This window comes from Mustelus asterias, chromosome 9 (genome assembly GCF_964213995.1).
Source record: "Mustelus asterias chromosome 9, sMusAst1.hap1.1, whole genome shotgun sequence".
NCBI lineage: Eukaryota > Metazoa > Chordata > Chondrichthyes > Carcharhiniformes > Triakidae > Mustelus > Mustelus asterias.
The window spans coordinates 119,107,134-119,126,781 of record NC_135809.1 but is presented as its reverse complement, the minus strand read 5'-3'; the positions used below and the strand labels follow the sequence as shown (position 1 = coordinate 119,126,781).

The 19,648-nt window shown below is 41.6% G+C and overlaps 1 protein-coding gene across 3 annotated transcripts in view; it reads right to left on the bottom strand.

Moving 5' to 3' along the window:
* The window catches only part of LOC144498961 (T-complex protein 11-like protein 1), a 44,426-nt gene that overhangs the window by 24,546 nt on the left and 232 nt on the right, over nucleotides 1-19,648 (bottom strand). The window contains exons 1-3 of one of the 3 annotated variants that reach the window (XM_078220951.1): nucleotides 18,465-19,569; nucleotides 15,437-15,550; nucleotides 2,379-2,579 (exon numbers count right to left, since the gene is read on the bottom strand). In XM_078220951.1, the coding sequence (XP_078077077.1) occupies nucleotides 2,379-2,532 (154 nt within the window). In that variant the 5' untranslated portion in view covers nucleotides 2,533-2,579; nucleotides 15,437-15,550; nucleotides 18,465-19,569. Of the gene's footprint in view, nucleotides 1-2,378; nucleotides 2,580-15,436; nucleotides 15,551-16,739; nucleotides 16,778-18,464; nucleotides 19,570-19,648 lie in introns of those variants that run through there. The other 2 variants (XM_078220952.1, XM_078220950.1) reach the window with 2 other exon arrangements.

Genomic DNA, 19,648 nt, shown 5'->3' with positions numbered 1-19,648 from the left:
ATGTCACACAGAATCAGGTGGTTGAAACAAGAACTCAGGTGAGTGAATTTATGAAACAGGAGTGTCAAGAACTCAGCATCCAATCTCCTCTCTTTAAACATCAGTTTAAATCATAACTACACAAAGCACCTTGGGTTTAGCAAAGTAACCACAATTTTATTCCCAACTAGTCTATTTCCCACTGCATTGCTGAAGGGGCATTTTTATTTATAAAATATATCATTTTAATATTACATGCATTCTATTTACAAAACGGTTCTGCTCAAATCATTCTTGTATTCCATTTATCATCTGAGACTTTACAATTTTAAAAAAGTTGCATTTATGTGGTAACCATCACGACTATAGGAGGTCTTAAAGTGTTTACAGTGAATGAAGTGCGTTTGGAGTGCAGTCACCATCTTAATATAGGAAATGAGAAATAGTGGCCAAGACACCGGGATAACTCTTCTGCTCTTTAAAATTGTGCTAAGCACCCATTCGAGAGGCAGATAGGTGCGGCCTTGCTTTAACGTCTCATCTGAAAGGCGACACCACCGATAGCCCTGCAATCATTCATTACGGCACTGGAGTGTCAGCCTACATTTTTGTTTTCAGGTCCTGGAATGGAACTAAAACCCAGAGCCCACTGACTTGTGGAACGATCAGGTTCAAAAATCTGGCTGGCATTTGACTTTATATAATTCAATAAAAATCAGATAAAACTACTCTGCTATCATCGCTTTGTCATTCCTCATTATGGTAACTAACAACCAATGGTGACCTGAGGCCAGCAAGACTTTTCAGTTATATTGTTCCCACAGACTATTACAAAAATAGCTTGACTCCTGTGTTTTTTTTATTCATTTACTGGATATGGGAGCCACTGGCTAGGCCAGCATCTATTGCCTTAGTTGCCCTTGAGAAGGTGGTGGTGAGCTGCCTTCTTGAATCGCTGCTGTCCTTGAGGTGTAGGTGCATCCAGAGTGCTGTTAAAGAGGGAATTCCAGGATTTTGACCCAGTGACAGTGAAGGAATGGTGCTATATTTCCAAATCAGAATGGTGAGTGACTTGGAGAGGAACGTCCAGGTGGTGGTGTTCCCAGGTATCTGCTACCCTTGTCCTTCTCAGTGGTAGCAGTCATGGATTTGAAAGATGCTACTGATGAGTTCCTTCAGTGCATCTTGTAGATTGTACACATTGCCTCTCCGTTCATTCGTGATGGAGGGATTGGAACTTTACGGAAGGGGTAGCAATCAAGCGGGCTGTTTTGTCCTGGAGGGTGTCGGGTTTCTTCAGTGTTGTTGGAGCTGCACTCATCCTGACAAGGGGAGAGTATCCCATCACATTCCTAACTAATGCTTTGTAGATGGTGGAACAGGCTTTGGGGAGTCAGATGGTGAGTTACTTACTGCAGGATTTCTTGCTTTCAACCTGCTCTTGTAGTTACTGTATTTATGTGGTTAATCCAGTTCAGTTTCTGGTCAATGGTAACCACCGGGATGTTGATCGTGCGGGATTCAACAATGTCAATGCCATTGAATGTCAAGGGGCAATGGTTAGATCCTCTCTTGTTGGAGATGGTCATTGCCTGGCACTTATGCGGCACAAATGTTATTTGCTACTGGATATTGTCCAGGTCTTGCTGCATTTGGACTTGAATTGCTTCAGTATCTGAAGAGTGGCAAATTGTGCTGGATACTGTGCCGTTATCAGCGAACATCCCCACTTTTGACCTTACGATGGAAGGAAGGTCATTGATGAAGCAACTGAAGATAGATGGTTGTGCTTCGGACACTACCTTGAGGAATTCCTACAGCGAAGTCCTGGAACTGAGCTGTTTGACCACAACCATCTTCCTTTGTGTCGGGTATAACTTCGACCAGCGGAGGCTTTTCCCCTTGATTCCCATTGACTCCAGTTTTGTCAGGGCCCCTTGATGCCATATTCGGTCAAACGCTGCCTTGATGTCAAGGGCAATCACTCTCACCTCACTTCTGGAGTTCAGCTCTTTTGTTCATGTTTGAACCCAGAAACTTGATGCCATGAACATTCAGCCTTATCATAAGTGCCAACTTTTCTTCCCGGGCATGTCTGAATCGATCGGAAGAACACATTTCCAGGTTAGCATTTACAGCAACATCCAGATGTGCTCATAATCTACAGACGCACAGCAGTTCATAGAGATGTGGATAAAACTGGCAACAGATTACCATGCAAGGAAAGATAAAGAGCAAGTGCAACGTGAGTCCCTAAAAGGGAGCCGTACTGTTTCATTGTGAACTTTGATTATTGTACAGATTGTAAGCAGAAATACTCTCTGTGACCTTTCCTTTCCTTTACCTTATGAATATGATACTAAACTTTATCAAACCAAAATTCATGAATACAAACTTACTTGGAAGAGTGTTTCCACTGTGGGAGATTTCAGTACTCTGTCTCAGTTGATTTTGTAGACTCTCAGTTTTTGAATCATCTTGCCTCTTGTGAGATGTACTCTCAGGGTCTTCCTTGCCACTACCTGTGCATGGTTTATCTGATTCTAGGGGCATGTTTGATTTGCTTCAAGTCTACTCTGTACTGCTTTCTATCCTGGAACCTGTAAATGACAGTGGTTACGACCATTATTCTTGCATCACACTGGGGTTCCGCAAAAATGTTATCTTCCTCTTAGGAACAAGGTTTCTGTTTAGACATTTACAAAACATCAAATTAAAAAGGGCAGCCACAGAACTAATCGAGTCAATAAACTATTTCAGCAATTGATTGATCCACATTTCAAAAATCAAGTTTGCTTGAGGCCTACTAATATTATGCAAAATGTCTAAAATGGTTTCAAATTCTTCTCAACAGACTGTGCTGTGTGTATTAACCAGACTGATGCCAGGGTTTAAAGGGTTAAAGTGTGAGGTCACATTGGCCAAGATTTTACCGGTCCGCCTGCCACGGGAATCGGAGCAGGCGAGGGACAGACAATGGGAAGGCCCATTGACCTCAGGCGGGATTTTATGGTTTCAGGATGAGCAAGGCCATAAAATCCTGCCCGTTGTACTTCCCTGAGTTGGGGAAGTTGAAGGTGATTTACTGACAAAAGAGATTCCATTGAACAAACAAGGAGAAACTATTATATCTGATGGGGGAATTCAGAACAAGGGAGTGTAATCCTATAAAATTAAACCAGACTATAAGAGTGAAATAAGGAACCAATTTTCCAATCAAAATGTCTGAAAATGCTGGAACTCTCCCTGAAAAGGCTGTGAATATTGGATTAATTGACATTTTCAAAATTGAGATTGACAGATTAATCTTGGTATCAAGGAACCTTGAAGCATGTAAGTGGAACTGAATGTCTACTTCTATTCACGGTTAGCACTGCTGCCACAAAGTGCCAGGGACCTGGGTTCGATTCCCGGCTTGGGTAACTGTCCGTGTGGAGTCGGCACGTTCTCCCTGTGTCTGCGTGAGTTTCCTACAGGTGCACCAGTTTCCTCCCACAGTCCAAAAGACGTGCTGGTTAGGTGCATTGGCCATGCTAAATTCTCCCTCAGTGTACCCGAACAGGCACCGGAGTGTGGTGACTAGGGGATTTTCACAGTAACTTTATTGCAGTGTTAATGTAAGCCTACTTGTGACTAATAAACTTTTAAACCTATTCTTAGATTTGTTCTATGACTCCGCAAAGACCACTAACAGGACCAAAAGTATAACCAGACAGCATCAGGTCCCACATAAATTTACACTTCACATTCAGACAAGGTAATCAAATCATAAAAAAACTGAAGATTCAGCAAGCGTTAAAATAAAATAGCAGAAGAGAAACATGATCTATAAAAGCTTTAAAACTAGAAGTCACATAGGACCTTGTGCCTTCAAGACAAAACATAAAACATTAAATTGCAACACCTCTGTTTTTACAAAGCTGTCTCAAAACATTTCTAAAATTTAAGAAAATATTAAATTCAATTTCAAACTTGCTAAATTTGTGTGAATGCTTGCCTTCAATAGTGGGGGCATGAAAATGCAAAATTCAGCAGCCAACTACTAATTGGAGAATGATTGTTCTTTCCAAATAGGATGTAGGGTTATTGGGGCAAGGGGGGGCGGGATGAGTGAGTTGGAGAGAAAAATTGTTATTAAAGATACCAGTATATGACCTTTGACTCAGAAACAGCACAGTAAGGAAAATTTGTACTTTCTTTGAAAGGTCTGTGAAAAATGGTTTTTAAGAGTTTGCATCGTAAAGAAATCAACTGTAATTTTATTGAATAATATGAAAGAGTGTTCCATGTGAACTGGCGACCATGACTTGGAACCAGTATCAACAGGAAGTGAAGATCCAAAGAAACCGTGTGGCTGACAGATACTAGAAGAGAGCAACAAGCAGAGGAGCTGGAGGGTGAAGGTGATCAGTGCACAAATGCAAACACAAAGGGAACACAGATAGAAAGAGGAACGTCGAGAATTCTTCTGAGAAAAAGAAACAAATCACACAGGAACAGGTCAGTTTTTCCATCTGACAGAAATTGAGACAGGAGTTCTTGGAGAAACTGTGCAAACTGACTAAAAGGTCTAAAACCAGTTAAGTTGTGTGAATAGCTGGGATGCTAAAGAGCTGGGTGTTTTCCCAGAAGTGGCCAAACCATGAACCCAGGTGTTATTGGTTGGTTGGTTGAATTCTGGAAAGCGACACCATCTGGACTGTCATGACCCAAGGGAGAAAGTGTTCATAGAAGTGTGCCTTGCTGGTGATAATTGTATCCATGAAACTTGAAGGTGAAAACCGTTGTCAGATACGAGTTCTGGCCTAGACTCTGAATGAATAAAGAACTGCATAAAGAATAGGGTAGATTCAGAAAGAATGTTCCCAATGGTGGGGCAGTCCAGAACTAGGGGTCATAGTTTGAAGATAAGGGGTAAACCTTTTGAACTGAGGTGAGGAGAACTTTCTTCACCCAGAGGGTGGTGAGTGTGTGGAATTCACTACCACAGAAAATAGTTGAGACCAAAACATTGTCTGATTTCAAGAAGAAATTAGATATAGCTCTTGGGGCTAAATGAAATAAGGGATATGGGAGGAGGTGGGGATCAGGATATTGAATTCGATGATCAGCCATGATCAAAATGAATTGCAGAGCAGGCTCGAAGGGCCGAATGGCCTAATTCTGCTTCCAGTTTCTATATTTCTATGTATATTGTGGAACTTGTGTAGCTACATAGTGCCACGTTTGCTCAGTGAGTGATGCAAATCCTTGTGGATACATCTTTGTTACCTTTTTATTTGAAACATTATTTGCCTGTTAACTTTTTTTATTTGTTCACAGGATGTAGGTGCGCTAGCTAAACCAGCACTTATTGCCCTTCCATAATTGCTCTTGAAATTGCCTTCATGTGTTGTAGGAACACGCACAGAATTCCCAGCCTGTGATTTGCTCTTCTAGCCACAGTATTTTTGTATGGTCAGTCCAGTTCAGTTTCTAGTCAGTGGTACCCCCCCCCCCCAAGAACATTGGTAGCGGGGAGCTTCAGCGGTGGTAATGCTATTGAATGTCATGGGGAGGTGATTAGATTCTCTCTTGTTAGACAGGAGTCAGTTTCTAACACTTGTGTGGCACGAACGTTACTTACCACTTATCAGCCCAAGGGTGAACATTGTCAAAGTCTTGCTGGATCTGGGCACGGATTGCTTCAACATCTGAAGAGTCGTGAATGGTGCTGAACATTGCCTGACCTGAACACGGCCTGACCTGAACATTCCCCATTTCCAATCATGATGAAGGGAAGTCATTGATGAAACAACTGGAGGTGGTTTGTTCTGGGAAACTACCCTGAGGAATTCCTGCAACTCAGATGACTGATCTCTAACAATCACAACCACCTTCCTTCATGATAGGTATGACTCCAACCAGTGGACAGCTCCCCCACCCTCCCACCCTCAACTCCCATTAACTTCAGTTTTGCCAGGGCTCCTTGATGCCAAACTCTGCCAAATGTTGCTTTAATGTCAAGGGCTGTCACTTCCAACTCACCTCTTGAGTTCAGCTCTTCATCCATGTACAGAAGATACCCACTTTTCAAATTTGGTGTTATAATGCAGATAAATATCATTATATAATGTATATATCTTCAAGTAGTGCTTTGTTATGTTGACAAAGGAGTTCCTGTTAAAAGTATTTACGAAACATCACTATACTTTCCTCCCAAATTTATATAGGTTAGTCTTTTGCTAAACGTTCACTTAAACGCATCATGCATATGAATGACCTTGGTTGATCAAGTCACTGGCTTTGTACTCTGGGGATGGGGTGCAGGATTCATCTCATCTGAAGAATTGATAGCCCTGTGACGGTCTTGTAGAATTCTTTCAATCTAGATTGGGTATCATGTATTTCCAGATCCGCATTTACCAATGCGGTTCTGCTGGCACTTTAAATGTTGGGAAATGTCCCCATTGCAGTTAGTGAGCACTTCTCTTCCCGAATGCTTCACATTTATTGTTGTTGTTCAACCATCCACCTCTACAAAGACTGCAAATTCTTTCTGCTTGTAAATATTTAATGCCTTAGCTTGATGATCTACAGTGGAGCAAATAGGTATCAACGATGTATTAAAAAAGGTAAAAGCTGATACTCGGAAACCACACTCTAATCATCACCAGAAACATGTTCTGCAAAACCCATATTGTCCCATGATGAAATACTAGAACTGTTCTGTAGACCTGGACACGAGAGAAAATTCCCATTCCTTCTCCTGAGCTCCTGACCTCTTCTCCTGAGCAAACCTGACAGCCTGCATCTTACTGTCTTCAAAGAAGTGACTGCAGACATGGCTGTAATCTTCCAAATTTCCACAGATTCTGGGAAGATCCCAGCAGATTGGAAACCTGCAAATGTAACACTCCTATTCAAGAGAGGGAAACTGAAAGCAGGAAACTAGAGGCCAGTTAGTCTAACATCTGGCATTTGAAAAAGAGTTGGAATTCATGACTAAGGAAGCAGGCAGGACATTCAGAGAATCATGATACAATCAGTCAACATGTTTTATGAAAGGAAGATCATGTTTGACAAATATATTAAAGTTTTTTTTAGGAATATACTAGCAGAGAACCAGGGGAAGAATTAGGTGTAGTTAATTTGGATTAACCGGTATTTGATAAGGTGCTGCAGAAATGTTACTGCACAAAAGCTCATTGTTTGGGGTAATATATTAACGTGGATAGAGGATTGGCTAACTGACAGGAAACAGAATTAGATTAAATGGGTCATTTTCAGGCTGGCAAACTAGCTATTGAGCTGTCACAGAGGTTAGTGCTAAGGCAATTTACAACCTATATTAATAACTTGGATGAATGGACTAAGTGCATTGATGATAAAAAAGATCGGCGAGAAAGCGAAAGCAGGCTGGGAGGAGATCATAAATAATCTGCAAAGGGATAGCGATAGGTTAAATGAATGGACAGGATTTTGGTAGATGGAGTACAACACTGGAAAATGTAAGGTTATGCAGTTTGGTAGGAAGAACAGAAAAACAAAATAGTATTTACGTTGATTGATTCTATAGAATGTTACGGTACAGTTAACAAAAAGTTAGCATGCAGGTATAATAAGGAACCAGGAAAGCAAACCGACTCAAGAACAGCTTCTTCCCTGCTGCCATCAGACTTTTGAATGGAACTACCTCACATTAAGTTGATCTTTCTCTACACCCTAGCAATGACTGTAACACTACATTCTGCACCTTCTCCCTTCCTTCTCTATGTATGGTATGCTTTGTATAGACGCAAGAAACAATACTTTTCACTGTACACCAACACATGTGATAATAATAAATCAAATCAAATCAAAATAATGGCCTTTTTACTAAGTAATGTAGTATGAAAGAAAGAAAGTCTTGCTACTATGAGCAGAGTACTGTGTAGTTTTGGTCTCCTTATTTACGGAGCACTGGAGTAAGTGCACTAGGTTGATTCTCAGGATGAAGGGATTGCCATAAGAGAAGAGATTGAGCAGGTTGGACCTATACTCATTGGAGTTTAGAAGAATAAGAGGTGATCTTATTGAAACCTTAAAGATTCTGATGGGGTTTGACAGGCTAGATTCCGCTCACGGAGGAATCCAGAGCTCGGGTTCATTGTCTTTAATGGGAGACCCCGTATTCTGAAACAAAGAGAAGGAATTTCTTCTATTTGATGATTGTGAATCTTAGGGTCCCAATGGACAAAAAATCACCAACATTGCTACTCTCACTGTGGAGAATATGACCCATAGGACTGAGTATCAAATAATCAAGAAATTTCTCACCTTGTATTTACAGATCTGCTAATCTGTTCACATCAGATTTCATTACAATCAAACCATTGCTGAAAAAGCTCAGATGATTTAAAACAGTATCTACATACTACTTCCCCCTTTCTTTCCTAAAGGATGGTCAACAATCCATGACACAGGTCAAATGCTACCAGATGCTCCTCGTGTGAGTGATTCCTCTTCGTGTGTAGAGACTATTTAACCTGAGAACCATCACAAACCAGGTCGATGTTCCCTTTCTCAAAAAGGAGATGGCAGGGCAACTTGCAATGCTCCTCAGCAAAGCAAACTTCAGGCCAACAAAAACCCTTGGGCAATTCTGAGCTGAGTTGTCCCATGAGTCAGAGCTTTGGATAACATTTACTTATTTTTATTTTTTTATGAACACTTTAGTCGTTACAAATTTAATTATCCATATACTCTTTATAAATGTTGTAAATATATATTATACCAGTATGCCCTATCTAATCATATATAATGTAGCGAAGTATTGCTATAAAACCCATGTTTTACAGTGAAAATGATTTTATTTATTGAATGGGTTAAAATCAGCAAATAAGCAAGAAGTCTGAACACATTTTAAATGATTTAAACAGCAGGCGCTAAAATAGCTGAACATTTGAATAGCCATACCCTACACATTCTAAAGCCAGTAGAACAGAGGCAAGGTTGTTTAGAGATAGCCGACCAGAAACTATCAATTTAGATGAGTGTGAATGACCCATCTCCTGAACTATTCACAAAACATCCTGAATTCACCTGTGTATTCAGCTGGGTGTGAAACAAGTGAATAGCCCCAATCACCTTGACAATGGACCCAGCTGAAAAAGGAACTCCACCAGCCATAATCTAATCATTTCTAGACAAAGGGCCTGGAATCAGCTTACTCTGACCACATTTGGGTAACTGGTCAGTTTGAGAGATCATGTGATGAGGAAACTAACCCTCTTCGTGTTATAAGAAATTGCTTTTCTCCAGGCCAGTCAGAAGAGGAGAATGGACAGTGTGATACCAGAAACACCCTGAGTGGGCACTCTCCCTCTCCTGTGATCCTGCAAACTTGCCCTGCCTGTTGTCCAACAAGCCATGTGCCATGGGTAGTGTCTTAAACATCAGCCTAATAGCTACTGACTCCAGAAAAAAGGATAGAAATCGTCCATCAACATCTTTAAATCACCTTGTCATGGAATTCAGAAAGTAGAATCTGAAACCGTCAAAGTCATCAAGCTACAGGATCCATATACTATTGACATTTTTGGGACTCTTAACCAATTTAATCTACCCTGCCGCAAAGATGTGTGGGTTAGGTTGATTGGCCATGCTAAAAATTGCCCTTAGTGTCCTGAGATGCGTAGGTTAGAGGGATTAGTGGGTAAATATGTAGGGATATGGGGGTAGGGCCTGGGTGGGTTTGTGGTCGGTGTAGACTCGATGGGCCGAATGGCCTCTTTCTGTACTGTAGGGTTTCTATGTTTCTATTTCTTACTTGTGCTTGTGACTGTGAATTCTTGAATGCAAATGTGAAAGTGAGTTGGAGCATCTTTATTATTTTACTTACATTGGGTATTACAATAAATACTATTTCCTATTATTTTTTTAAAAGTTACAAGAAAACCTATCTATCTCAGTGCTGTGACACACACAGACAGTTAAATCTCACTGAACTAACAAGTGAATTCTTAAAAAAAAACAACTGCTGTGGTCAACCTTGGAGTGAAAAGAAAGGAGAGCCATTCTTCTAATGCTCTGCAAACTTTGAAATTAGAGTTTATATTCCGTCTGTAATTGCAGGTCATTAATATCCATCAAAATGAGAAGTGACTCCTTGACTGACAACTGGGGAACACCACTGTGCAATTCCCTCCAGTCTGAAAACTAACTGATCCTTTGCCAAATTCATCCACACTGCCACTGTCTCTTGATCCCATGTGTTTAAATTTTGCTAATAAGTATGTGATATGGTACTGTGTCAAACACCTTTTGAAAGTCCATATACATATTTCTCTACCCTCATCAACCATCTCCATTAGTTCATTAATGAACACGAACAAATAAGTCAAACATGATTTGTATTTAATAAATCCATGCTGACATTAATTATCCCATATTTTCCAAATGCTCATTCATTTTGTTCCAGATTATTATCTCTAAAACTTACCCAGGCATTGATATTAAGCTAACTGGCCTGTAGTTGCCAAGATTATCCCTCTCCCCTTTTTTGAACAGGGGTGTTACATTTGTACAACCTCCATATTTAAGGGGGATTGGAAGATTGTGGCCAGAGCCTCTGCAATTTCCATCCTTATTGTCCTCAGCACCCAGGGTGGGGTGCTCCATCCAGATCAGGTGACTTTCCTTCTTTAAGGATTGCCAACTGTTTAAGTTCTTCCTCTTTATTTTTACCTTTCTTTCTTTTCTGTTACATTGGCAGAGTCCACTTCTTTAGTGGGAACAGATACAAGATATTCAAAATAACCTCAGATATGGCGCTGTCTCTACTAGAATATGACCCTTTAAGTCCTTAATCAATTCCTTACTTTGACTGCCCTTTTACAAATTTTATGTTTATGAAAACTATTTGCATTCTCTTTTAAGTTAACTCCTGATCTATTTACATATTTTCTTTTATGTAAGGTATTACAGTACCACAGCAGAACACTTGGCACAGGCAATCCATGCAGGCATTTTGCTCCATTCGAGCCCCCTCCAATTTCTCTACCACTCATTGTGGTAGCAACGTTCACACCACTCTTTGGGTAAAGATGTTTCTCCTGAATTCCCTATTGGACTTCGTAGTGACTATCTTATATCAATGGCCTCGAGTTATGCTCTTCCACACAAGAGAAATATCTTCTATGTATCCACTCTAAATCTTTCTAAACTTTAAAGATCTTTATTAGGTCACCCCGCCTCAGTCTTCTTTCTCAAGAGAAAAGAGACCCAGACTATTAATCCTTTCCTGAAATGTATACCCACACAGTTCTGGCATTATTCTTGTAAATCATCTCCACACCCTCTCCAATACCTCTATATTTTTTTAATAAAATGAAAATCAGAACCGCTTGCTGTACTCCAGGGTTCGAAACAGGTTTAGTGTAACTGCCCTATTGTCAACTCTATTCCTCCAGAAATAAAGCCTAGTGTTTGGCTTACTTATTTTTATCGCCTTGTTAAATTGTGGTGTAAGCTTTAGTTATTGTGTACCTTTATTCCAAGATCCCTTTGTTCCTCTACCTCACCAGCACAGTGGTTAGCACTGCTGCCTCACAGCGTCAGGGACCCGGTTCGCTTCCCAGCTTAGGTCACTGTCTGTGTGGAGTTTGCATGTTCTCCCCGTGTCTGTGTGGATTTCCTCCGGGTGTTCCGGTTTCCTCCCACAATCCGGAAGATGTGCTGCTTAGGTGCATTGGCCATGCTAAATTCTCCCTCGGTGTACCCAAACAGGCGCCGGAGTGTGGCGACTAGGGGATTTTCACAGTAACTTCATTGCAGTGTTAATGTAAGCATACTTGTGACAATAATAAATAAAAAACTTAAACCCGCCTAGGTTTGCACCTTCCAAGTAATAAGTGATCTCCCAATTCTTCCTACCAAAATGTACAAATTCACATTTACCTGTGCTGAGCGTCATTCGCCCAATTATTTGCCTATTCTGCAAGTTTATTCCATTTTTAAGTCTCCTCTCTACATTCTATATTCAGTTTTGGTCTCTGCTGCAGGGTTTTCAACCAGAGGTCCACAGCCCACTGGGGGCACAGGGCTGTGAGAGATACGAAAAAACAGCATCTTCCACTAATCTCTTCTTTAAAAATCCCACTATGTGAAAAAAACATCCACTGAGTTATTCAGGAATGTACTGGAAGCATTATTCATAAAGCTGAACACACCCAGCAAAGGGAGAAGCATAAGATGACAGAAGTTAAAAAAATGTTGCTGTCATCACTGCTGGTACTGGAGGGGTTATCTCTCCTCTCCCAGATCTACCAGTGACAGTTGGCAGAGGGGTCATTTAGTGGCAAGCCATACTATGTATGTTTGCCACCCACTGTGAATACAGAACAACTGGTTGGTGGAGTTTGATATCCATTTTGTGCATGACTGGACCCAGAATTAAACAATGTCAGGAAATAGATAGTTAAAAATATTTTATATTTGTTTCTGTGAGGATTAGAAATAAGGAATAGCTTTAAGTAGGCTTAATTGTGTTTATGTATTTTTGTGTTAAGAAAGGGTTAAATAACATTAAAGCAAATCAGGTTTAAAGAAAAACTAGAGTGTTGCTTAGCAACCAGGGGTCACACTGAGACAGCAAGAGTTATATGTAAGCTAGTGTCAGGAGCAGCTGAACATGGGACAGGCAACTTCAGACAGCAGGTGTCCCAAAAGAACAAAGTGTTCCAGAAATAAGGGATTGGGGACAAAAGAATGTCCCAGGAAGATAGTAAAGTCAAAGGAAAAAAGACCAGGAATCTACCAGGGTCCTGTTCAGAGAAAAAGAGCAGAGAAAGAGCTCTAAATTATAGAAACAGCTTTAAAGTCATCTATGTGAGAACCCAGATATCCATGGTGCCATCTTAATACAACCTGTGAAGCAGCGATAAAAGCAAATTACTGCAGATGCTGGAATCTGAAACAAAAACAGAAAATGCTGGAAAATCTCAGCAGGTCTGACAGCATCTCTGGAGAGAGGACAGAGTTAATGTTCCAAGTCTGGATGACCCTTCTTCAGAACTGAAGCAATGGTGTTCTACTGGCATGGCTGGTTATCTGAGAGAGTCTGTGGAAAGGGAAGCTTGAACGCACATGGTGGCCCAGGAAAGAGGGGTACTGAGATGTTGAAAATCCTGGGGGTGGATTCTTGAAGATATCCAAGAGAAATCATCATCTGGGAGAATTTTCCAAAGTGTGTTCTTCAAGAGTAGAGATTGGAAATCCTCATGTAGAAGACAGAATTCTAGAGAGAACAATTAGCTCATACATGTGTTTGGGGGAGGGAATTGATGAGAGATCCACAGAAGTTGTATTGAGTGGCATCTGTCACTTGGTTTCAGAGTGTGGAGTGTCTGAACACATTTCAATTGGTTTACATGGACTGTGTACTTATTGAGACCATTTAGAGTAGAAGATCAATTTTGCAACTTGTGTTATCCTTATAAATCTGTATAAAGGTACAGTTGGGGTGAAGGAGTACACATTTATAGTTAATATTTTCTTGTTTAATAAATGTTTTATTCTTTTGTTACAAGTTCTTTGGCAGTCCTGTGCATCCCCATATCTAGAGAAAAATAAAAGTTAGGATTCATCACTCCAGGTTCTATCCTGGAATCTGACTTGTCCATTGTTAACATCGGCTGGGACTGTAACACCACAGAGTGTCAGCCAGTGTTTGGCTCGCTCCACTCTTGGTTCTGCTGACTGCTGCTTATTCATGGTGTATTCACGGCCTGCTGATGTAGCATCACTCACACGAAATGCAGATGGCCATGAAATGTGACCTTTTTATATATTTAAAAATACACCATTCTGAATTGGAAGGGGCTGAACCTGAAGCTTAGGTGCACATTGTCATACAGTCAGAGAGGGCTATAGTACAGAAGATGTCCCTTTGGCCCATCGCATTTGCATCAGTCAAAGACAAACCACCCAAACATTTCAACCCCATTTTCCAGCACTTGACTCATAGCCTTATATGCCTTGGCATCACAAGTGCACATCTAAATACTTAAATGTTATGAGGGTCTCTGCCTCCATCACCCTTTCAGGAAATGAGTTTCAGGCTCCCACCACCCTTTGGGTGAAAACGTATTTCCTCACATCCCTTCTAAACCTCCTGCCCCTTATCTGAAATCTATGTCTCCTAGCCAATGATCCTTCCACCACAGGGAAGTCTATTCTATCTATGCTCCTTATAATTTTATACATCTTAATCATGTCCCCCCTCAGTCTCCTTTGCTCCAAGGAAAACAACCCCAGTCTATCCGATCTCTCTTCATAACTAAAACTCTCCAGTCAGGCAACAGCCTGGTAAATCTCCTCTGCACCCTTTCAAGTGCTATCACACCCCTCCTATAATGTGGATTCCAGAACTGCACACAATACTCTAGCTGTGGCCTAACCAGCATATATACAGTTCCAGCATAACCTCCCTGCTCTTAAACTCTATGCCTCGGCTAATAAAGGCAAGTATACCATATGCCTTCTTAACCACTTTATCCACCTGTCCTACTACATTAAGAGACCAGTGTGCATGCACACCAAGATCCCTCTGATTCTCGGTGCTTCCCAGGATCCTGCCATTCATCATGTATTCCATTGCCCTGTTTGTCCTGCCCAATTGCATCACACTTATCCGGATTGAATTCCATTTGCCACTGATCAGCCCATCTATATCCTCCTGTAATCCAAGACTGTCCTCTTCACTGTTTACCACCCTACCAATTTTTGTATCATCCACAAATTTACTGATCAACCCTCCTACATTCAAGTCTAAATAATCTATATAAACCACAATCAGCAAGGGCCCCAACACTGATCCCTGCAGAACCCCAATGGACGCAGTTTTCCAATCAGAATAATACCCCTCGACCATCACCCTCTGCTTCCTGCAACTCAGCCAATTCAGGATCCAATTTGCTAAATTTCCTTCGATCCCATGAGCTATTACCTTCGCTATGAGTCTCCCATGTTGAACCTTGTCAAAGGTCTTGCTGAAGTCCAACAAGACTATGTCAAATGCATTGTCCTCATCTACACACCTGGTCACCTCTTCGAAAAACTCAGTCATGTTGGTCAGACATGACCTCCCTTTAACATTGTATCTGCTGATTTGTTGTATCTGATTTTCTGTTGTGGTACCTTTAGTGCTCAAGGTTGTTGTTGTTTTTTATCATGTGACAGGAGCCACTCAGCACCAGCAACAAGTTTCAACTAAAGTAAAACAAAAATGATAAATCCATATCTATAATTGTACAACTAATTTTTATACAGGAAAAAATACTTATGTCTTGTTACAGGTATCTCTTTCAAAGTTAGTCCTCTGCCAGTTAAGTATTTTTGTGCTTGATTGTTCATTGTCCTTTTCTGTAAAAATTCAAAATCTGATATTATGATCACTATTCCCCATATGCTCCCCACTGTAACATGCACCACTTGCCTCACTTCATTTCTGTAACCAGGTCCAGTGCTGCTTCCTTCTTCATTGGGGTGGAAATACTCTTATCAAGAATGTTCTCTTCTACAAAAACAATACTCTGTGAATGTTGGAAATCTGAAATAAAAAGAGAAAATGCTGGAAATACTCAGCAGGTCAAGTGGCATTTGTGAACTCAGAAACAAAATTAACATTTCAGCTCAATAACATTTAATCAGAAATGGGAGGTGATATAGATGTCAGAGGCAAGGAAGAAGGAAGGGAGGAAAGAAGAAAAAGGCAGGTCTATATGGAGTGGATGGTGGAAACGATTAAATGACAAAAGGGATGTTGGTGTAAGGTAAAAGTGGATAGTACTGGGACAAGTGAGGAAACAAAGGAGCGCTCTAGAGGCGCAAAGAGCAGAATCATTACCCGCATCTCCTGTTGGAAAATCTGATAAATGATCTGAAATTGTTGAACTCAAATGTTGATCCTGGAAGACTATAAAATGCCTAATTAAAAGATCAGGTGCTATTCCATGAGCTTTCACTACATTTCTTTGGGACAGTGTAGGAGATCGAATTCAGAGAGGACTGACTGGAAGTGAGATGGAGAATTAAAATGGGAAAAGATTGAAAGCTCATGATCACTCTTGCAAACTTAACAAAGACGTTCTCTCCCCAGTGTAGAGACCACATCATGAGCAGCAAATACAGCAGATTAGGGCATTGTGGAGGGAATGATCCCTACAGAATGCTGAAAGGCTAGGGCAGATGTGTTTAGTGGTGGAAATAGCTATATATGTCCCATTGAATGTGGAGCCTGGTGGGATGAAGGGAATCCTATTGTAGTTCCAGAAAGGGCCTGGTGGCCTATTCCTGCTTCTATTTCTTGGGTTCTAGTGGGATGGAGATGAAAAAGGAACAGCAGAATTGAAGAAAATAGGATGAACACAGGATGAGGGTCCTGTCAACCATGCTGGATCAGAATCATTGGTTGAAGACAAAGGAAGACATGTTGGAAGCGCTGACATAGAAGATTGCACTGTCAGAACAGATGCGACAGAGTGGGAGAAACTGGGAGAACAAAATAGAGCTTTTAGAGGAAGTGGAGTGGGAAGAAATGAGCAAACGTAATCAAGGTAGCTGTGGGGGTCATTTACTAAGAAATTGGTGGATGAAGGATGGTAGCTGGGGCATGGGTGAGGTGGGAGGAGCATCTGAGGAGGTGGGATCAGTGATGGGTCTGGGAAATTATAGCTTGATGTTTGGAGGCAGAGTTCTGTGCAAGTTCTCTTGTAGACACTTCAGGAAATCCTGTGTACTGTTACGATGTAAGAAGTTTACCCCAGTCCAACGCCGGCATCTCCACATCATGACTACCGTTACGATACCAGTCAATAAAAACCTTGTGTCTATATAGGAGCATAGAAGGTTTTCAGCACCTTTGGCTGCCATGTTCATGTCATTAGTTTCACTCACCTGCCCTGTTCCTGCAAATTTTCCTCTGCTGGTCCAATTCCCACTTGAAAACCCCTGATTGTAACTGCCTCCGCCATACCCTGAGGTAGCGCATTCCAAATCCAAATTATTCACTGGGAAAAAGCTTTTCCTCATTTCACTGTCCGTTCTTTTGCCAATCACCTTATATTGATGTCCTCTGGTTCTCGACCCTTTTGCCAATGAGCAATTTGATTAAAATCAAACTCCTTTCCTCTAAGGTGAACAACTCCACTTTCTCCACCCTATTCACATAACTTTAGTCCCTCACCCCATTTAGTGCATTTCACAATCTCAGAATGTTCCAGAATGCTTTATAGCCAGTGAATACTCCTGAAGTGCAGTAACTGTTGTAACGTGGGAAACTCTGAAGCAATTTTGACACAGTTTCATAACCAGCAAAGTGATAATGAAAAGGAACAAATATTGACCAGGAACCTAGGCACTACTCTGGGCTCTTCTTCAAAATAGTGTCATGGGATTTTCTATGTCCACTTAAGTGGGACAGATGAGACCTTGGGTTGAAGTCTCATCTGAAAGACAGCACATTCAATAGTGCAGCACTCCTTCGGTATTGGTCTGGAGTATCAGCCTAGATTTTTGTGTTCAAGTCATTGGAGTGGGACTTGAACCCACAACCTTTCAACTCACCTATTATCCATTTAGCCATTGCAACCTTCTGCAATATTCCTTTAAACCTACTCCTTTTCTGCCTTCCCAATTTTGAAAGCCTGTAATACACACCCAGTAATGAAATAGCTTCCTTAATGTTCCTTAGTTCTAGCCAAAGGGATTGTCTATGACCCCCCCCCCCCCCAGTGTTTTATTGTATCTTTAATCAATACTAACAAAACTCTTTTTGTACTTTCCTATCTTTTTTACATATTACATTCCTATTTCACCCCTTTTATGAGCCAGGTCTCTGTTATTGTCACTATATCAAAGCCCCATGTGGCAACTTTTGTCTGCAGCTCACCAGTGTTATCTACCAGGTGATGACATGCATTTATGTACATGCACATCAAGCCCATTTTAGACTGCCTTGCACTTGCCCACTGTCTAATCCCTCCTACCTCTGAACTATTATTTACTCTGGTGCTAGTTGTCTCTCCCTGTCTATGTCCCTTGTATTTTCTCACTAATGTTTTATCATGATGCCCATCCCCATGCTAAATTAATTTGAACTCCCTCCCCAAGCATTAGTTAACCTTCCCACGAGGACCTTAGAGATCAACAGGGCTGGGACCAACAGGTCCCAATGCCCCGGGAATCTGAAGTTCCCCTTTCTTGCAGAAGTTCAAACTTCCCAGGCAGTTCCCATGGAGTCAGTACATTGGGATTTCCGAGGAGCCCTGTAGCACATCTTCTGTGCGCAGGGGGCTGGTATGTCCAGCCTCCAACGATCCAGAACCCAGAAGATCTGAGCCATTAATATTTAGTAATACTCCTGTGATTTTGTGAAGCATCTCAGGATGTTTAACAACAATAACAGTGCCATATTTTTTTTTTAAAGGGTCGTCTGCGGTTCAGCCTGGTAGCAGCACACTCACCTCTGGATCGCAATGTCCCTGGTTTCAGATCCCACGATGTGGAGATGCCGGCGTTGGACTGGCGTAAACACAGTAAGAAGTTTAACAACACCAGGTTAAAGTCCAACAGGTTTATTTGGTAGCAAATAAAAAAGCTTTGGAAAGCTTGTGTGGCTTTTGCTACCAAATAAATCTGTTGGACTTTAATCTGGTGTTGTTAAACTTCTTACTTCAGATCCCACTCCAGGGCTTGAGTGGAGAAATCAAGACTGACACAGCCCAGTGCATTTCGGAGGGAGTTCTGCACTGTCAGAGGTGCTGTCTTTCAAATGTGATTCTGTAGTACAATTCTGATTGCCACACTACCAGAAGGATGTGGATACTTTGGAGAGGGTACAGAAGAGGTTTATTAGGATGTTGCCTGGTCTGGAGGGTATCAGCTATGAGGAGAGGTTGGATAAACTCGGTTTGTTCTCACTGGAACAACGGAGGTTGAGGGGTGACCTGATTGAGGTTTACCAGATTATGAGTGGCATGGACAGAGTGGATAGTCAGATGCTGTTTCCTAGGGTAGAAAAGTCAAGTACGAGGGGACATGGGTTTAAAGTGCGTGGGGAAATGTTTCGAGGAGATGGGCGAGGCAAGCTTTTTACATAGAGGGTGATGAATGTCTAGAACATGCTGCCCGGGGAGGTGATGGGAGCGGGGTACAATAGTGGCACTTAAGGGGCAACTAGATGACTACATGAATAGGATGGGAATGGAAGGATACGGACTCTGTAAGTGCATTCGGTTTTAGTTTAGGCATCATGATCGGCGCAGGCTTGGAGGGCCGAGGAGTCTGTTCCTGTGCTGTACTGTCTGCTGTCTCAGGTGGGTGTAAACGATCCCATGGCACTATTGCGAAGCAGGGAGGGAGAGGGGTTCCTCCCGGTGTCCTGGTCGATGTTTGTCCCCAGAGAAACAATTCTCCAGAGAGACAATATGGTCACGTTGCTGTTTCATTGATTTCAGTCTGTGATGAGGTCACAGCTGGGTCAGTGCTGCTCATTACATTGGACAGTGTGGCTGTGTTTTGATAATGAGATGTTATTGATGTTTCTCGCTGTTGGAGATGCGGCTGTTGATCTCTGTCCCTGGGCCCAGTGCTGATCCCCCCTCACCCCGCCTCCTCTCCCAACCAGCCAGCCGGCCGGCCGGGCCTA